The sequence below is a fragment of the Barbus barbus genome (assembly GCF_936440315.1).
Source record: "Barbus barbus genome assembly, chromosome: 24".
Taxonomy (NCBI): Eukaryota; Metazoa; Chordata; class Actinopteri; order Cypriniformes; family Cyprinidae; genus Barbus; species Barbus barbus.
Genome location: NC_136752.1, coordinates 14,179,913 through 14,200,584, shown reverse-complemented (window position 1 = coordinate 14,200,584; position 20,672 = coordinate 14,179,913). Strand labels below are relative to the sequence as shown.

General features: G+C 35.7%; 1 protein-coding gene across 2 annotated transcripts in view; it reads left to right on the top strand.

Annotated features, from left to right (window-relative positions):
- LOC306843606 (disheveled-associated activator of morphogenesis 1-like) overlaps positions 1-20,672 on the top strand; it is a 63,891-nt gene that overhangs the window by 20,276 nt on the left and 22,943 nt on the right. For both annotated transcript variants that reach the window (XM_079375155.1, XM_079375156.1), the window contains exons 3-7: positions 6,792-6,881; positions 17,681-17,752; positions 18,472-18,566; positions 20,091-20,424; positions 20,516-20,626. In XM_079375155.1, coding sequence (XP_079231281.1) covers positions 6,792-6,881; positions 17,681-17,752; positions 18,472-18,566; positions 20,091-20,424; positions 20,516-20,626 — 702 coding nt within the window. The remainder of the gene's footprint in view (positions 1-6,791; positions 6,882-17,680; positions 17,753-18,471; positions 18,567-20,090; positions 20,425-20,515; positions 20,627-20,672) is intronic.

Here is a 20,672-nt window from a genome sequence, read left to right as displayed (position 1 = left end):
GTGGGGGGGACACGTCCCCCGCGTAATCTACGCCCCTGCTCAAAAGTTTGGGGTCATGATTTTCTTTTTTGAAAGAAATTAATACTTTGGAATAAGGATGCAATAAATGATAAAATTTGACAGTAAAAACTTTTATAATGTTACAAAAATACTTTTGAATAAATTATATATATATCCATCAATGTATTAAGGTTTCCATACAAATGTTAAGCAGCACATTTTCAACATTGATAATAATAAGAAATGCTTAATATTAGAATGATTTCTGAAGAATCCTGTGACACTGAAGACTGGAATAATGGCAGAAAATTCAGCTGATAATAGCAGAAATACCTGATAATAATGGCAGGAATAAATTATATTTTAAAATATATTCAAATAAAAAAAAAGTTATTATACATTTTAATATTATTTTATAATGTTACCATTTTTACTGTATTTTGATCAAATAAATGCAGTGAGCATAAATGACTTTCAAAAAATGCAAACCTCTGAATCATTCTACATATTTTGACAATTATTTAGCATAATATTAGATATTTTAACCAGGGATGTGATTTTTCCGTATGAATACGGATTTCCGTATTTTCCGACCTCTGAGGGACGACCCATGTGATTCGCGTAGATTCGAGTTTTTATTTTTTGGAGAGGAGGGGTGGGGGGTGGGTACGGTTGGTTGGTTACTGCATTATGATTGAAAAAACCTAAATAAACTGCAAAAGATTGTTTTCTAAAACATCATGGACGGAATGATCCTGAGAGCGCTGTACGAGCTCGCGGCACCATCTGCAGGACTATGGAGAGAGAATTGTGTCTTTATTACATGCGCGAAAATAAATGATCCGAGAGAAAAAAAAAAGTTTGAGAGAAAAAGTTATCACACTGATAGCAAAAAAGCATTTCATGAGAGAAAAAAAAATATTTGAGAGAAAAGGTTTTCATACCAATAGCAAAAAATAATAATATTTGAGACTAAAAAAAAGTTTTGAGAGAAAGGATTTTCTCATAGAACATAAAAAAATATACATTTGAATTTTTTTTCATTATTTCTGAGAAATAAAATCTCTCTCAAAATACTTAATACTCAAAATAAAAAAAACTCTCAAATATATATTTTTTGCTATCGGTGTGAAATCATTTTCTCTCTAAAAAAAAAAAAAAAAGTGTTTTTCTCAAAACGCTTTTCTTTGCTCTCGATGCAATTTCTTGCTCTCGTGTCAGATTTTGCTTTCACTGTGAGAATTGTGTCATGGGCGGGGCCACGTTCCTATTGGCCAGTCGGGTGAGCATCGTCTTGTCTTGGGAGTCGAACTGAATCATTACACCATTGCTCGGTTCACCTGCATGATACCGCCTCTGCCTTATGGCTAGTTTAGTTGAGCACGGACACTCCAATGTTTGGGTAAGATGATGACACACAGCTGGCTTAGCAAGTTCAGCATCACTGAAGATTAAACATTAAAAAATAGCACTCATATTCAGGAATGAATGTGTATTATATTATTTGCTTGCTAATCGCTAGTAAAGCTAACCAGCCATCATGCTAGGTAAACTTGCAAACTCACCTGGTTTATATACTATTTTTAAATCAAATGCCAAATTAATGTTTTCATTTAGATAGTTTCACGCCTTATTTAGTGAGTAGTGAGCTAGTTTCTACCTTTGCACTTGCTAGCCTCAAAGCACCTGAAGAGTAACTGTTTGTTCATCATATACAACCTCCTGTACAACTATCAACTAACATTAGTATGCATGGAAGGTGGCAACCCTATAGCTATCTAACTTTAGACAGTGATTGATATACCGTTTGAAAGTATCTCACCTAGTTTTGTTTAAAATAAGTTAGTCTTTGTATGGTTGTTGCACTACACTTTTAGCTACACTGCACATGTAGCTTGCAAACTCAGCTACACAGGGCTTATTCTAAATATTTTTAACCATCTAGCCGAGGTCTAGAGCTGACAAGGTAAATTGCAGGTCTAGGACTAACTCTTACATTAACAACCCACGAATATGTTTGTGCCTGTACTGTCATGGTAATTAAATTTATGCTGCTATATTTATAGCATATATTTCACATATGCATAGCCTTCATGTCAACTTATCTGTATTTCCTCCATTTAAATTGCATAGTCTAAGGCAACGATTTTAGAGTTATATTGCTCTATAGCCTACCTATAGTGAGAGATACAGATGCTAAACACATTAATAATAATCATTTTAGGTTATAGTTCAGTTATAGGTTCAAACAGAAAATGTATCATATTGACCTTAAAACAAAATAGTTTATTCTGAGTCCATGGAGTAAAACTGTACAGGAGGTTGTATATGATGAACTAGGGCTGGGCGATATATCGGATGACATTGTTATTTTCATCTCGTCAGTAAAGCCGGTTCCTTGATTAGTAGTAAATCGCCATCACCTGCTTTCAGATGGAGCGGCATTTACTACCATAAGTTCACTGACAAGCTGAGCCATATCGCATTAATTATCGCAGGCGATACGTCTGTGATAATGAAGGGGAAATTGCCCCGGTTGTCAGTGAACTAACGTTACGAAGCTAGTGAAAACTTCACTTACAGTGAAACTATCTAAATCAAAACATTCATTTGGCATTTGATTTAAAAATAGTATATAAACCAGGTGAGTTTGCAAGTTTACCTAGCATGATGGCTGGTTAGCTTTACTAGCGATTAGCAAGCAAATAATATAATACACATTCATTCCTGAATATGAGTGCTATTTTTTAATGTTTAATCTTCAGTGATGCTGAACTTGCTAAGCCAGCTGTGTGTCATCATCTTACCCAAACATTGGAGTGTCCGTGCTCAACTAAACTAGCCATAAGGCAGAGGCGGTATCATGCAGGTGAACCGAGCAATGGTGTAATGATTCAGTTCGACTCCCAAGACAAGACGATGCTCACCCGACTGGCCAATAGGAACGTGGCCCCGCCCATGACACAATTCTCACAGTGAAAGCAAAATCTGACACGAGAGCAAGAAATTGCACCGAGAGCAAAGAAAAGCGTTTTGAGAAAAACACTTTTTTCTTTTTTTTTTTTTTAGAGAAAATGATTTCACACCGATAGCAAAAAATATATATTTGAGAGTTTTTTTCAAAGTATTTTGAGAGAGATTTTATTTCTCAGAAATAATGAAAAAAAATTCAAATGTATATTTTTTTATGTTCTATGAGAAAATACTTTCTCTCAAAACTTTTTTTTAGTCTCAAATATTATTATTTTTTGCTATTGGTATGAAAACCTACGGAAGTTCTAAGCGGCCATGCATTATTCTAATTTTTCTGTCTTGTTTTCTCGTGATCACGACTTAATTTTCTCGTGATCTTGACATAACGAAAGTTGTTTTGTCGTTATCACGACGTAATTTTCTCGTGATCTCGACATAACGAAATTTGTTTTGTCGTTATCACGACTTAATTTTCTCGTGATCTCGACATAACGAAATTTGTTTTGTCGTTATCACGACTTAATTTTCTCATGATCTCGACATAACGAAATTTGTTTTGTGGTTATCTGGACATAACGAAAGTTGTTGATCTCAACCTAAAAACCGTTTTCTCACGACGTAATTGTAGCTATCGTGAGAAAATCAGGGTCGCTATATTGTCTTCAACGATAAAGTTGCAGACCCGACAGCCTCCTTCTCAAGTGTCGAACACTTATGTGTAAGTCCTCAATCACTGACAGACACAGAGCTAAAATGTCCGAGTATGAATATGCATGACAAGTATTCTATCATGGATCAATGTAGTCGGTCACACACACAACACCTTCAATATTTGGGATGGTACTTATACCATATTTTTATTTTTATTATTTCAGTTTGAGTGAGTCCCTGATCAAAGTAAAAGCGAATACGATCATCCATGATGCTGCGATGATGCTGCTTCTATAGCATTTTCTCATGCCGAATACACAGAGAAAATTAAGTCGTGATAACGACAAAACAACCTTCATTATGTCGAGATCACGAGAAAATTAAGTCGTGATAACGACAAAACAACTTTCGTTATGTCAAGATCACGAGAAAATTAAGTCGTGATCACGAGAAAACAAGACAGAAAAATTATAATAATGCATGGCCGCTTAGAACTTCCGTAAAAACCTTTTCTCTCAAATATTTTTTTTTTCTCTCATGAAATGCTTTTTTGCTATCAGTGTGATAACTTTTTCTCTCAAACTTTTTTTTTTCTCTCGGATCATTTATTTTCGCGCATGTAATAAAGACACAATTCTCTCTCCATACAGGACAGTCCAAAGCGTTCAAATGATTCAAAGCACCAGAATCAGCGCTGAAACGAGTTACTCGACCCGGTGATTTTTTATGAATGGCGGTGAGAATTTGAAATTGCTAGCGCTGTCATGAAACTCCCAACAGTTGTGATGTAATTATACAACAGGCTGTAGTCTGACGCGCTACATGTCTGCTGTTACAGTACTGTTTTTAGTTTTGATTCACTCCTAGACACGCTTGGTTCGAGCCGCTTTAATTTGCATTTAGGAACGCAACATTCATCATTAGAAACGTTGATAAATCTGTTGTTGTTTACAAAGAGAAGTTTCAGTGTCTCATAATCCTTCAGAAATCATTCTAATATGCTGATTTGCTGCTCAAGAAACATGTGTCATTATTATCAATGTAAAAATGTTGCTGCTTAATATTTTTACGATACGACTCAAACATTTGTATAAGATTTAAAAAAGAGAGAAATTAATAATTTTATTAATGCATGAAAGTGAAAAAAAACTGAGTGAAGACATTTAAAATGATTTCTATTTAATAAATGCATTAACAATTTAATTAATATATCTGATAAATGCTGCTCATTAAACTTTATATTTATCAAAAAATCCTGAAAAATAAAGTGTATCACCATTTCCACACAAAATATGAAGCAGCAAAATTGTTTTCAACATTGATAATAATCAGAAATGTTTCTTGAGTCAAATAAATTGTAATGATTTCTATAAGATCATGTGATACTGATCTTAAAACTGACACAAAACTGGAGTAATGATGAAGCAAATTCTGCTTTGCATCACAGGAATAACATTACATTTTATAATATATTAAAATTGAAAACTTTTTTTGAAATTCGTAATCATATTTCACAATATTGCTGGATTTTTTTTATTTTATTTTTTTTATTTTAATCATATAAAATTCAGCCTTGATGAGCAGAAGATATTTATTTCAGAATAATAATTAATAATTAGAATAATTAATAATAATAACAATTCTATATACTATATGCTTTACTATAATATATTATAGTACTTTATTATATCATGTTGTATATTATATTACAATATATTATATTGTTATCATGATTATTAAGTGCTGTTTTTAATTTTTACAGGACAATAGTATGTATTCTTACAGTATAAAACATCTTTTAATGTGCTAATATATATTTTTAATAAGTGCAGGGGGCGTGGCTTGTGGGCATGACTTCGGGTGTGGTCAGATTTTCCATGCCATGCTGATTACGTGCCTTTTTAACAAATTATTTAGAAAAAAATCTCAGGATTTTATATGAATCAACAGTGGAGTACACTATGGATATAGGAGGCTATGGGAAAAATCTTGCAGTGTCTCTGGAGGACAAAAGAACGTTTTGTAAGAGGACATTAAAGAGAACAACACCCTTATGTCACAAAATATTCTTTCTGATTGTTGATGGATCTAGTTGCATCTAAGGGAATGGATTTCTGTCTGATATACATTGTAATATGAATATTTTTGTTTGTGTGCGTGTATACAAGCAGGAATTCACAGTGGAATCATCAGTACGCATGGGACTCCCATGTCGAGAGCAGCTAACAAACAAACCAGGGCTTTCTTTGTGGAAACCCACACCCACTGTGAGGACGAACCACAACACAGTGATTGTTGTGGTGAACTGCTATTTCAAGGACAAAACAAAAGGAAATTACAAGTGGCCAAAGTTTATGTGTAGGACTTTCATTGCCAAAGCCATTGATTGTTCCGTCGTCAGTCGTTCAGTGTTTACAGATGTTTTGGGCAGAATTCACAATGAGCTGTAATAAATTTTAGGCACCACAGAATGCTGAATTGGATAGAAAAAGGAAATTTACTGATTTTAGCGTAATCACAGATTTTTATTATAAATATTTAACTCATACTAAAATGATAAATGCATAAAAAAACTACACTTACATTAGCTGTATTATTTTCTTCATTTAATTCCATCATAATAATACAGTCTTAATTGCAGTCTTAATTCTTTTTGCCTCTTCAGTTAAATTCAGGATTGACGCACAACCCTAGCTTATGAATATTAAACAAGCATTGGCATTTTCATTTGATATGAAAAGCTTTCATTAACTGAGATATATCCACTGTAAACCACGCGATTCATTTCCTTTGCGTTTTCCAATCTCAAGTCAAGTGAAGTTCAAGAAAACTTTGGTTTATTATCATTCCAGCCATATATAATTCTACAGTGGAAAGAAATGTCATTTCACCAGGTCTGCAGCGCAAATCACCACTTAGTCTGTCTGCTATCATGAACGTTGTGTTCTCTCTGTCAATTTCCTCTCTGCTGGAGGATTTGAGGAAGTATTTGTGGGTAAGGAGAAAGTTGAAAAAACATTCTGTGGTTTCCACATGCTGTTATCATTGGTTTGTGGATGGATATTGACCCTGCCTCGAGGGGGTTACAGTTTGTTTTTGCCATGTCCAGGTTCAAAAATATCTAATCTTTCTTTTCTCTTTCTGTCTTCCTTTTTCTTTCATTTCAGGATGAGCTGGACCTCACAGAGAAGCACAGAGAGGCCATGTTTGCCTTACCAGCAGAAAAGAAATGGCAGATATACTGCAGCAAGAAGAAGGTTAGAACTCTCCAACATTAGGTCATTGTGTGTGTGTGTGTGTGTGAGTAGGTGGGTGAGTGTTTTGCCCTCTTATCCTTAGTTGAAAGTTTAGTGCACTAGATTACACTGTCATCCTGTCAGAACAGTATTTAAACATCTCATATATCAAAGTGCTTAACATAATCACCTCTCTGTCTGAAAGGAACTGATTCTGGGTTAATGCCCCTTATCTCTACTTTCTCTGCTTTAAAATGGCTAATCTATTAAATGTTTCCATTAATCTTTTCATTAACAAATTAAGTGTCAGCAACAATTTTGGACATGTTAGACTTCTTAGCAGATGCTCTCAAACCCAAGCGACCTAAAATACCCAGTTAGTTGCTGCAGAGAGAGTTTGGTAGTGTCTCAGTCAGCCTGTTTCCTTAGACGTTACTTTCATCAACATCTGAGAACTAAACAAATTATGATTCATAGCTTGAGAAATGCTCTAACGTTTGTAGCTATACAAACTAATCTTAACAAAAGCATGTTTTGTTTTGTTTTTGTTTGTTTGTTTGTTTTGTTGGCCGGTAGAGCTACCACAATATACATTTTTATATTTAAGATAAAACTTTTTTTTGTTGTTGTTTATTTTCTTTCTTTCTATCTCAAATGTTGTTTCTAAAGCCTTCTTTAAGCTATTTTTTATGCTAAATACTCTTTTAACAAAACAAAGTTATAACAAATCAGTTATTTTTCTCATTTGCAGTAATAGCTGGGCTTTTCATTGCAGTATCAAAACATAACTATGATCAACAAATACAAGATGTAGTGACAAATATTAGATCATTGGGGGCTCAGAAAACTTCCAGAGGGGTCTCAAGATGAGTCAAAATGATTTTAAATCAGACAAAACAAGTAAAAAGATACTTTTTTTTTTTTTTTTTTAAGTGTGATTTCTAGACCTGGAAAAGTCATGTAAATTAATAAAATCTTGAAATTGAGAGAAAAACATACTTTTAAAAGTCCTTATCCATAATCCTTAGCCAGTAATTCATAAACGACTAGAAACAGCATGAGGCCTTCTAATATTGTTGTGGTCTATGGAGTCAAAAGGGTTGAGAATCACTGCGTTACTAGCCCTGGGTCATCAACCCACTGTTGAGTTGTGCTAGAACAGTTTTTAACCTAAAGGGGTCATGACATGGATTTTTAAAATTATTTTAATATGTTCCTTGAGGTTTACTTATAATCTTAATAAAGTTTTTTGCACACAAAAAAAGCAAACAAACAAATAAATATGTGGAAAAATTATTATTTTTAACCCTCATTCTGACCCTCTTTCTAAAACGACCTGTTTTTAAGGGGCGGGTCCTTTAAGGATTGTCAGTAATCAGCCTCTTTTATGATTGGCTAACATCATCACATAGGAAACATTATCAACGCCCCCCTCACTATTGCATGTGAGTGTTTTGACAACATGATCAAAATAAAACAGTCATTTCCAGACAAAGCATTATGAAATCATTTAATTACAATTCGTGATGCAGCCGCTTCATCTTTCAACAAATGTTTATTGGTGAACTCTCCATGACTTGTTCCTGGGATTCTTCTGATATCTGTACAAAGACGCAAACAAGCCGTTTAAACCAAATGCATCAACGCGAATGTTCTTTCACTCCATTTGTCCGATTGACAACAGACTCAACTGCGTGGACTGTGTCAGAAAGTGAACGTGCATCTGTATACTGTATCCAGTGTAGGCAAGATATCATAAAATCTATTTGCTTTTTACGCGATGCAACATTTAATTTAGCGTGATCAAGATGAGGATAAGACTATTGGTCGATGTCTTGCTCTTGAGGCTGGGTTTATGCAGATATTTGTGACCGGGTGATGTCATCTTGCACCTCATATCCAAACTAGCCGTTTTTGGGCCTTGATTAAATAATTGCTTTGTTTATAATGAGGAGGACATTTTAAGCTATGAAGTTTGCAGGATATTTTAATGGTACAAAGACCTCTAATATGAAATAAGATCAAGGCAAATTTGATTTCTCATGTCATGACCCCTTTAAGGAAAAGATTCAGTCTTGATTAGCTTGCGATGGGAACAGAAGAACTTACTGTGTCCATGTTGTATTATGGCATACACGAGGCCATCGCATGGGTCTGGTGTTACCACCGTGTGATTCTGTCAGTTTCCTCTTGCGTAATGTTTATTTAACAAGCAAATCCTGTTTTATGAAATCACACTTATTCATTTTTACTGGACACCGCTGCTTGTTTAGGTATGCTGGAAACAGTGGCGCCAAGTCATACCATTTATCCTCCATGACCTAATGGAGCTCTGAGAGCAGAAACGCCAGTGTATATCATTAATGACATCAAACCCTCCATGATGCCACAAACATAAGCCCTGCCAGACTGTTCTTCTGATGTGAATCCATGTGTTTAACTCAAGACAGCACGAGCGCCGAAACATGACGCACCCACACAGACAGTGGGCGGTCGATGGTTACCTGCCAATTATGTGACAGCAATACAGTCAGGGTGATAGAAAGCACACTGAAGTGACAAAATCCTGCAGGTCTATAAACTGCAGGCACTTCGATTGTTCTTAGGTAAATGTTGACACTGAAGTGTAAAGCAGAAAGTAGTTGCGTCTGAAAGTGCTGTTGTGTACTGCATTTACTTAAATGTCAGCTGATGTTTCCTGAAATGTACAAATAGGATACCTTCTCTTGGATAGTACAAGGTTGGTTAGATGTGCACTTAAGTATCTCAGTGGAAGCAGCAAATAACTAGGTATTTTTGAATTTATGAATTCTACAATGTAAAAACCTAAAGGTTCCTGGAGGCACCTTTTGGGGTTCTTCGCTTTGCCATGCCAGCAGAACCCTCTGTAGAGCCTCAAGGCACCATTTTAAAAGGGGTGGTTCTCTGAGGAACTTTAACGGTTCCTGGAGGAACCGTTTTATTAAGAATGGTCAGGAACCACCTTGGGTGCTTCGAGGCACCATTTCCTAATTTCAGTTCTTTAATTTTGCTAATAAATCTGTAACTTATATTTATTTTGGAGCCTTAAAACGTTACTCACCTTGCGCAGAGGTTGTTTCTTTGAGGAAAGGAACTGTTACTTTCTTTGTATTTGAAATCTCTCTTGCACGTACGCGCGCGACTAAACAGCAGGAGCGCGAGGACACCAAGCCAACCCTCATGCATTTTCTTCTTATTGACGACAGCATAAACATATTTATTTTTATTATTTTAATTGTTGAACAATCACTTCTGAATAATTGAAACTTTTTTTAATTAGGGAAATAAAAAATTACTCTTGTACTGATTGTTGGAATTAGTGTATTTTTTTTAATTAAATGAACGTATTGAGCCATATTTAGGCCTAGTTCAATAACATTTTTAATGTTTGCCTTAAAGTTTCAGGGTAAACTTCCACCTTCAAATGATTTAACATTTATTTCAATAAAACTGTTTTTAGTTATTGCAGTATTTAAGTTATACAACATCTAAAATCCAATAAATGGAGGGAGATAGAAGTACAATCTGGTGGAAATAAATAAAATAATTTGTAATAACATGGTATAGCCATTGGATGCCTGTATGACTGTATATGTATATATTCCCTATTGCTGAGAACAGTGTTTTCAGAAATAATTTTAGTTGGATATACTGTGGCTGATTTATAGATTTAATAAGTCCCTCTGTTATTTTTATTTATTTATTTATTTATTGTTATGACAGCCAATTCTGACTGTGAACAGAACAAGTGTGACCAATTTTAAAACCATTTAGTCTTAAACCCAAGTTTTTTGTTTTCACATGGCAAGTGCCACAAAATTCATAACGTTCCATCCGATAAAGTAAATAATAATAATAATCAGTCATATTTCATTTTGTCACATGAATCTCTGGGTTCTTCCAGATGCTGGCTTTTACAAGTAAGATCTTCCAGGAACCACTTCAATGTTAACAGAACATACAATAGCCCTTTTTCCTTTTTATTTGAGTTCCTCCAGGAACCTTCAGAGCACTTTGAGGTGTAATGAAATGGTGACTCTGGAACCTCAGAACTGGAAACAAAGTGCTTCAAGGATCCCATGAGTTCCTGCACGAACTGGAAAGACTGTCATGGTTCCTGCAGGAACCCTTTTATGAGAAAAAGAGCTTTGGGGCACTTAAAATACATTTTGAAGTTCCTAGAGTACTCAAACGGATATGTGAAGCACCTTTAGTTTTTACAGTGTACATATTTGGACATGCTAATGATTTGATGTATGTAGTTTTAGGGTATAGTATATTTTTATACACAGGGAGTATGTTGAATGGAAAAGTGTGTTTGTCAAACCATTTCATGGTGCTTTCAGTAGAGATTTATAAGCATAATTTGATATTCTGGATATTACCAAAAGGCCAAACATTTTGTTATGACTGTTAACATGAATGGCTGATATTATAAATCTATACTTAATAGAAAATTAAAACAAGCTAAAGTTATTATTAAATTATTATGTGCGCATAGCGACTCACTTCTGACATTCCCTGAAAACAGTCTTAAATTGATAGTGCCCTGCTTTTAAAGGGTTAAATTCAAAAACTTTTTTTGTCAGCTGAACCTGTTTGACCTAAAATATTTCATTGATTTCAATTGATGTTAAATTGATAGTTCACCAAAAAATGAAAATTCTGTCATTAATTACTCACCCTCATGTCGTTCCATACCCATAAGACCTTCATTCATCTTCAGAACACAAGATATTTTTGATGAAATCCGAGAGCTTTCTGACCCTCTCGTAGCTGCATAACATGATGGTTAGACCGCTGATGTCACATGGACTATTTTAACAATGTCCTTACTACATTTCTGGGCCTTGAACATGTCTGTTGTGTTGCTGTGCAGGGTCAGAAAGCTCTCTGATTTCATCAAAAATATCTTAATTTGTGTTCCGAAGATGAACGAAGTACTTATAGGTTTGGACAGGCTTGAGGGTGAGTAATTAATGACAGAATTTTCATTAATTTAACAACATATTTGCATGTTCAGGTTTCTCTAAAGTTGGTTAAGAGTCACATGACATGCTGGCAATGAAATATTTATTTTAATTGTTTTATTTTGAGTTGTTTTTTAATTTTTAATATTAGCTTTTCATCAACTCGTGAACCACCAGGGGATCGCAAACCCCAGTTTATAAACCTTGACATAATCTCTATCTGTTTGATATTTCTGGGTTGAATTGAATTTAAATTTTTAAAACCGGTAGAAAAACAAATAATTATCCATTACTGGCTTATATTATGAAAAACAATGTCTAATACCGATTAATAAATAAACAAAAAATGGCAAATAAGTGATATGGAGCAGATATATTGTGCATTTCTTGTCTTTAACGGACATAGTTTCAGGGGGATGAACAAGAAATCAGACTTTAGCTGACCTCCGACTATTCTCTAGATATGTGATATGGAAAGATTCTTTTCAGCTTCAGCACAATGAAGGTAAAGGAATCTCCCCATGCTTGATATACCATAATATGATACATTAAAAGAAATCGCCCCACTGAGATTTTCTTAGATGTTCTTATCTTTGAGTTGTAGTGGTTCAAAAGCTGGTATTGGTTACAGGTCGGCCATCTGTCTGGCCATGACATCTTTTCTTGTATAGCCATATATGCTGTGTCCCAATTACAGACCTAATTACTCATTGTCATGGGACACCGAGCTGAAAGAGGGCATGACGTGAAGTAGGACATTCAAAATTGTCTTTTGACTTCTAGTTTTAGTGATGAGAAGGCTTTTTTTTTTATAAATGTTTCGTGAATGACCTGCTTTCTGACCTGATCCTCGTTTTTGGAAGCGTATCAGAGTGCGCAGTTGGCCAGATCGGGATGCTGTTTCTGTGTTTTGATAAGTGTCTTTCAGCCACATTTAATTTCAGTCTACTTGCATGAGGAGGTCATGCTCTGCGATTCAACACATGGAACCAATGAAAAAGATTTAAGACGGTGAGCGGATGGATGAGATTAAGGAAGAATATGTCTGTCGTGAGACAGCCCATGGCTGTGCAAGAGCATTCATGCAGACTCAGCACAGTGCCCAGCCTGGGACTAGTAAAACAGGGGCTTGGCGCTCTTCCCTATAGGCTTCGGTCTGGGATAGGAGGGTGGAAGGATAAGGGAAGCAGTGGTTGGTCCAAAGCAAACAGGAAGGCCTCCATTTGCAGGTGCAGATTATGTTATCGGCAAGGACTGGGGGCTTTTGATAGGTCTGTCAACCCTGGGAAACAACACTCACAGCAGTCATCTCTTTTATTACATTCTCTTTCCACATATTTATAAGGTGCTGGACTGTTAATGCAATATGAATTATGAATATTAATATTTATGAATAATATCTTAAATAATACACTACCATTCAAACATTTGCAGTCGGTAAGAATACTTTTAATACTTGTATTCAAGAAGGATATATTAAATTGATCAAAAGTGACATTTAAAGACATTTGTAATACAACTTTTATTTCAAATAAATGCTGTTCTTTTGAACTTCACATTCATCAGAGAATCCAGAAAGAATGTGTTATGGTTCGGCTGATATTAAGCAAAAATCTGTTTTCAACATTTTTAGTAATACAATGTTTCTCTCTTAGACCAAAAAAAAGTTTTTTTTTTATTGCTTGACCCCATAAAGCTAACCTCGAAAACTGGGATCCTCCAAACTCAGCTACATTAGTTTCTTTGGAGTTTAAAGTTAAAACCTTATTTGGTCAGATGATCTGATCAGATAACTGTTCACATTGTACTTCATGATATATGAAGCTGTCGCAAAATGCAGGCTCTGCAAAGAGACGGTTATTGCTGGATTGGGCAGACAAAAAAACTATTTTTAAAGACGGCAAACCCTCATCCCAGGCAAGAGAGCAGCACGTGCAGTTGCTCATTTCACAATCTAAACAAATACTCTATGGCCCGGTTTCACAGACAGGGTTTAGACTAAACCAGGATTAGGCCATAGTTCAATTAGGACATTTAAGTCATTTTTATAAACATGCTTAGAAAAAAAACATTACTGGTGTGCATCTTGAGACAAAATAAAGGCACTGATATATTTTAAGATCAGTCAGTGCAAGTTTATTTCAGTTGAAACAGCTCAGACTTACATTTTAGTCCAGGACTAGACTTAAGCCTTGTCTGTGAAACCCGGGGTATATGTCTGTGTAATTTCAAATGTCAGATAGAATTTGAAAAACTTAATTCGGACTGTTTTTGGCACAAAAATACTAAATTTATAAATGTACTAAATGAAGAAATGAAATAATAAAAATGCTCCTTTAAAAAGGACATATCGTGTAGATTCTTTTGCTCTTTTGAAAATTAAATATATTATTTTTGCATTGAAAGCTGCTTATGGTATGTGAAGGCCAGTCATATCAAAGATTAGTTACATAATCCTCTGCAGTATTAACTGATATACTGTACATGAGACTATTTTATAGTCTTTAATGTGCAGTTGTTAATTCTGAGGGTCAGAAAAGTGCTTAAAAATGGTCATGCAAATCTATGACTAAATTTCAGGAAAAACACAATATGTTTACAACAAGGGACTTTGAAGTCAATAAAGCATCTTTTGTACCTCTTTGGTGCTTCTGGAATGGTAACAGACAGTATAGTGCTCTTATTACCCCTGTGAAGGGCAAGGGCTTTTTTAAGTTTGATTCCCAAACTGTTCTGCTGACGTTTCTTTCTATACAGTGTGCTGAGCACAGTGATTATTCACCTGTGCCCTGAACTCAATGTCTCAGTGCGCTCAGGTGTGCAGGCTCTGCTGGCTCAAGACCAAAGCTTGAGGTACGGTGTCAGCTGCTGTCCTGCTCCTGGCAAAGGACGATTAAGAACAGTCAGTCTGGATATTCATCTGGCTCACCTCAATTGTCCCATTGTGGAAAAATAAACAAACATCTGTAATCAGAGCTCTCTGATTTCTACAAAATAAATTGATGCTATTGTAATCTTACACTCTGTATCTGAATGCTTAAGCATTCAGTGAACTGGGCTGAAGAGGAAGAGTCTTGGACTTTTGGACTCTTTTTTTGTTTTTTTAGGTCAGGGGCTATCAAGCTGTTTGCCAGAGTTTCTTGGGCAGTGGGCCAACAAATACTTAGTCAAGTGGGTTCAATCGAGCAGAGTGAGTCTCTGACCCGCTGCTGTCTGGCAGATGTGAAAGATTAGACCTGGAGCGCTGCAGTCAACAATGACTGTTTCAATCAGAGTTACCAATATAATCAATGCATAAATCTGAATATTGCAAAAAAATAATTAGCTACTAAAGCAGCATTTTTATTATCTCAAAGAATTTAATTGGTGTTATTTATTTAGCTTTTTTGTGTCTTTGGCCAGTTACACTACATTTTTTCGTTCCATTGACTTCCATTTATGTGCTTGGGAATGTGAGAGACAGGAGACGTAAGCTTGTTTAAATTTCAGTGCATTCCAAAGTTCAAGTTCGGTTTTCACATGAAGATGTGCGTCTAATACAAGATTGGCATGATGTATTAGCGGAATGCAACTTTTAAATCTGCAGGATTGGAGCAATGCAGATAAGTAGAATTATGTTTTTTTAAAAGACGCCAGTGAACGAGATGTCATATTATGAGCATTGCCTTGTCCATAGAAATTTTTTGTACAAATTCCGTATTCCGAGTGACTGTGAATGTTCGGTGTGATAAACGTTTGAATTTGAATGAATGGATTTTTATGCACCTGTTTGGGCGACACAAAAATGTGCATGCCATCAAAGGGAGTTTTTATAAGGTTTTTAATTTCTGAACTCTCTTCCATAGCACTGCCAAAAAAAATAAAAAAAGCAGTTTTGGTCACATGTCTAAAGCTACTGCTGTAAAACAATGACTATTTCGCTAATCTTGTTTCTGTAGTCTTGTATTAGGTGTTGTTTGATAAACACCCTATCAAATACAAAATATGACTTCCTTTCTTCTCCATGATAAGCGAGTGTCTGAAATGGAAAATTGTGCAGTGCTGCTTTGTTTACCAGGGTAACCAGGGTATTTCTGCTTAAAAGAGCAACCTGTTGTCAGAAAGTGAAATTGCATTTTTATTCAGCTTGTCTGCCGTTTCTTGCACATAGTTCTGAACAGACAAATCATAATGAAAATCACACTAAATTTTCATACAGAACATTTATTTTGGTGTGAATAGGTATTTATCTTTCTGTTTCCACCCAGCATTTCTTGTGTTATCTCAAAATTTGTTTCAAAATATGCTGGCTAGTCTGTTTTGACTACTATGCAGTAGTTGAGATTGTTCTGCTCATTTTTGGTCGTTATTTAAAAAATGAGCTTTAAACTGCTTGTTGATACTTGTCAGTAAGGTATTTGCAGATCTTTGGGCTGATTCAGCTTCCTGTTAACTGATTTCTTGAAATTCTAATTATCTGAACTGAACACACTGAAGCACGGCTGGTTCCTAGAAAGAGCGTCTCTCCAAACCAAGCTCAACCAAGAATATCAACAGTCATTATGACATGTCTGTCTGAGAATGAAGTGCTCATGGGATATGAGCAGAGGAAAGTCCTTCCACAGCATGAGAACAAGTCCTGCCAGAGATCCACATTAATGCTTTACTCATTAAGGCCAAATGGTGAGTGGGGAGTTGAGAAGAAATATGCAGGACAGGGAAAGATCAGGGGTCTCAGGCCGGCATCCAAAACTCCCCACTCGTCCAAACAGATGCCCATTTGTGAGATGCCATCAACTCCAAAAATGCTTGGCAGAGCCGGGTGTGAAACATCCCACGCAGTTGCTGCAAAGGAGCTCATTGCTATGCCAGATTTCTTCCTTTCCTGTGTGTTCGGTGAACATAAGCTACAATTAAACTCCCTGTTAGGAAGTCGACACACTTCACAAGTTCCACTCGTTTTTGATTCATTACTCCCTATGTAGCTCCCTGCTTTTCTTCTTGTCTTCTGAATCATACTGCATTTTTAGCTCTTCAGAGCTGTGCTAATGCAGCATTGGCTCAATCTGAGATCGGTGTTGTTTCTCTAGTGCCTGTGAATCTCGGCTGGCCTACTTAAAGCGTGTGCTATTTCTGCCAGCGCTTTGAGCGTGATGTTCTGTTTCAAATCAGTTTTTTCTGAATCTGTATGTTTGGGTACATATGATGGTCACATGGGAACATATGCAGTGTGAATCTTATTGCACGTTTGATTTGCTTTGGTTACATATAAGCAATAAATGATTCTCAAGTGAAATGAGATATGAAATAAATCCCAGCTTCAAACTACTAAGAAATAATATGAAAAAACAGATTAAAGGGCAAAATGGACAGAGTAAATAAATGCCTCTCACATAAGCCAGCTTTTGTCAGCTGAATATTTGGTTTCACAATACTGGCCGGTATCAAAATAAGATCTTTTCAAGATAAAGATCATTTTTTTATTGCTGCGGACTCAGGAACGTCTCATTTACGTCATTCCCAATAACATTCCGAAACCACACAATCCTTCTCAGCTCATTCCCAATATGTTGTTTCACATTCCTCTATTCCCAGTGTCATGTTCCTGTTGTGTGGGCTCTGATCGGTGTGTACACACATCTCATGTCCCGGCATCATGCAGAGGGCAGCGTGGATTAATGACGTGTGCTTGAAGTAAAAACAAGAGCTGTGTTTATGTTTGGTTTTTGTCTTTTTTCATGCTGACATGCTTAAACTAATGTCTCGGAGATAGAATTTAAAGGTGATGTGTGTTAATTCTGTGCCTTTTAATCCTTTATTTTTTATTTATTTATTTATTTTTTCTCTCAGGAACAAGAGGAGAATAAAGGTGCTACTAGCTGGCCAGAGTACTACATTGACCAACTCAATTCAATGGCAGCTGTAAGTATGTCTTTTTTGAAGACTTTTCTTTTTCCTTTAACAATCATGAACTTGTCTTCTTTTAACAACTGATTATACATTTTACATTGCCATTGGACGTTGAGGACTTAAAGGGATAGCTCACCCAAAAATGTGATTAATTACTCACCCTCATGTCGTTCCAAACCCATAAGACCTTTGTTCATCTTCGGAACACAAATTAAGATATTTTAATGAAATTCAAGAGCTTTCTGCGTATGCTTTTCTCTGAACGTAAACAAGGCGCAGTGCATGGATGTTCTACGTCAGCAGCACCATACACACGTGTTGTTTACGTGCAGATCAAAGCATGCACATGCTAGGGTGACGCAGAGGAGAAGAATTGTAGAATAAAGTTGTTTAGTTTTTTGCAAAACAAAAAGTATTCTCGTAGCTTCATAAAATTATGGTTGAACCACTGATTCCACATGGGCTATTTTCTCGACGTTCTTGGTAGTCTTCTGGGCCTTGAACGTTGTAGGACCCTTGCTGCCTGTAGAGGGTCAAAATTAAGAAAGATATTGTAATTTGTGTTCTGAAGACGACGCAGGTCTTACGGGTTTGGAACGATATGAGGGTGAGTAATTAATGACAGAATTTTCATTTTTGGGTGAACTATCCCTTTAAAAAAAATTGCATGTAACATGCAATGTTAGAAATGTACATAACATGTGTAATCATCTAGTGTATCTCTTTTACAGAGGAAAACTCTTTTGGCCTTGGAAAAGGAAGAAGAGGAGGAACGTAACAAGACTATTGAAAGCCTGAAAACGGCACTGCGGACACAACCTATGAGGTCTGCACACTGTAACACAAATAGATACGCACATTCTGTCTTTATCAAATATAAGTCCCTAAATTTGTATTTGATCACATTGTTCAAATTTTATTTTTAATTAATGATTTTATTCAGCAAGGATGAATTCACTTGATCAAAAGTGAAGACATTTATAACGGTACAAAAGATTTCTGTTTAAACAAAATTTTGAACATTCTATTCATCAGTCCTGAAAAAAAAGATGTCCACAAAAAATTTGGCACAGCAGTTTTCAACATTGATAATAATAAGAAATATTTCTTAAGCAACAAATCAGCATATTGGAATAATTTCTGAAGACTTATGTGACACTGAAGACAGGAATAATAAAAATTCAGCTTTGCCATCACATATTACATTTTAAAATGTATTCAAATAGAAAAAGTTATTTTGCATTGTATTAATATTATACAATATTACTGTTTTTACTGTAAAACAAAATGCAGTCTTGGTGAGCATAAGAGACCCATTTTGTAAACAGAAAAACAGAAAACAGTCATTTTTACATTGCAATAATATTTTAAAACATTTATTTTTTGGTTCATTTTATATCTCAAATGGCTATATTTACTCACTAAAATTAAAATAAAGCAAACAAACAAAAACTTAGCTTACATTATTGCTTTTACTTGAAGATAAGGACAGCTGTCTCAGGGCAATAGTTTAACACGTGAGTGATTTTTCCATTGGCAAGCACCTCACCCTGTTATTAAACAAACGCTTCCCTTATGGTGTGTGCTTTGGGTCTCATTATGCAAATGAGATTACTTTCATCACACACATGCTCACAGACACATGCGTTTGATTAGTGGTTCCTGCATTCACCATTTGATCCTGGGGTCACAGGTCATCAGCACTGACCTCTGCAGGGCTCGGGTCAAAGCACTCCAGCCCTTTTTGTGCCTAATAACATTCAGGCTGCATATCAAACAATTCCTTTCACAGCTTAAGGCAATTGTATTTAAAGTCAAGTGCTTTATAGGGGCTATAAGTCAGTCTAGTTACTGATGTGATATATTATTTCACATTCATCACCTCCTTGTGGAGTTGATCATTTTCAGATTTACAAATTGATTTCAGAGCCGTGGTCTAGCGGTTAACACACATGCTTGTGTTGGTGCTCATGTTGCAAATTTACTGTGGGTTTGAATCCAACCCATGTCATGTTGCACCATCATTTCCTGTCATCTTTTCACTTTTGCTAATAAATAAAATGAAACTTATCTAAAATATAAATGTATTTTCATTTTAAATAAAAATATTTACATTTAGATTTATATAAAATATAATCTTAGTTAGACAAGAAATTGAGAAATTTGAGAAAACGTATATAAGATATTTTTAAAAATAAACACAAAAAATAATAAATAAAGGGCAAAAAAAAAAAAATATAGGACTTTATATTTTATATATATATATATATACACATATGTTAAAGCGTAACTTCTAAAATTGAATGAGGGAGAAAGATCTTAAACGAGCAGCTGAATTCATTCCTTATAGGTTTGTAACACGGTTCATCGATATGGACGGCCTGACATGCATCCTGAACTTCCTGAAGAGCATGGATTACGAGACCTCCGAGTCTCAGATCCACACTTCCCTCATCGGCTGCATTAAAGCTCTGATGAATAACTCTCAGGGTCGCACTCACGTGCTTTCTCATTCCGAGAGCATCAACATCATCGCTCAGAGTCTGGCCACCGAGAACATCAAGACCAAAGTGGCGGTGCTGGAGATCATGGGTGCTGTGTGTTTAGTGCCGGGAGGCCACAAGAAGATTTTGGAGGCCATGTTGCACTATCAAAAGTTCTCTTGTGAGCGCACACGATTTCAGGTGGGCTGGTTTGTTTATAGCATGATAAAGCATCAAGAAAGTCTGTATCAGGATAAATGTCAATCCCACTGTCATCTTACTTTTGTCACAGACATTGCTGAATGATCTGGACAAAAGCACAGGACGGTACAGGGATGAGGTCAGCCTGAAAACAGCCATTATGTCCTTCATTAATGCTGTTTTAAGCCAAGGAGCTGGCGAAGTAAGGTTGCACCATTTTAACACATCTTAATTTACTCTGTCCAAAC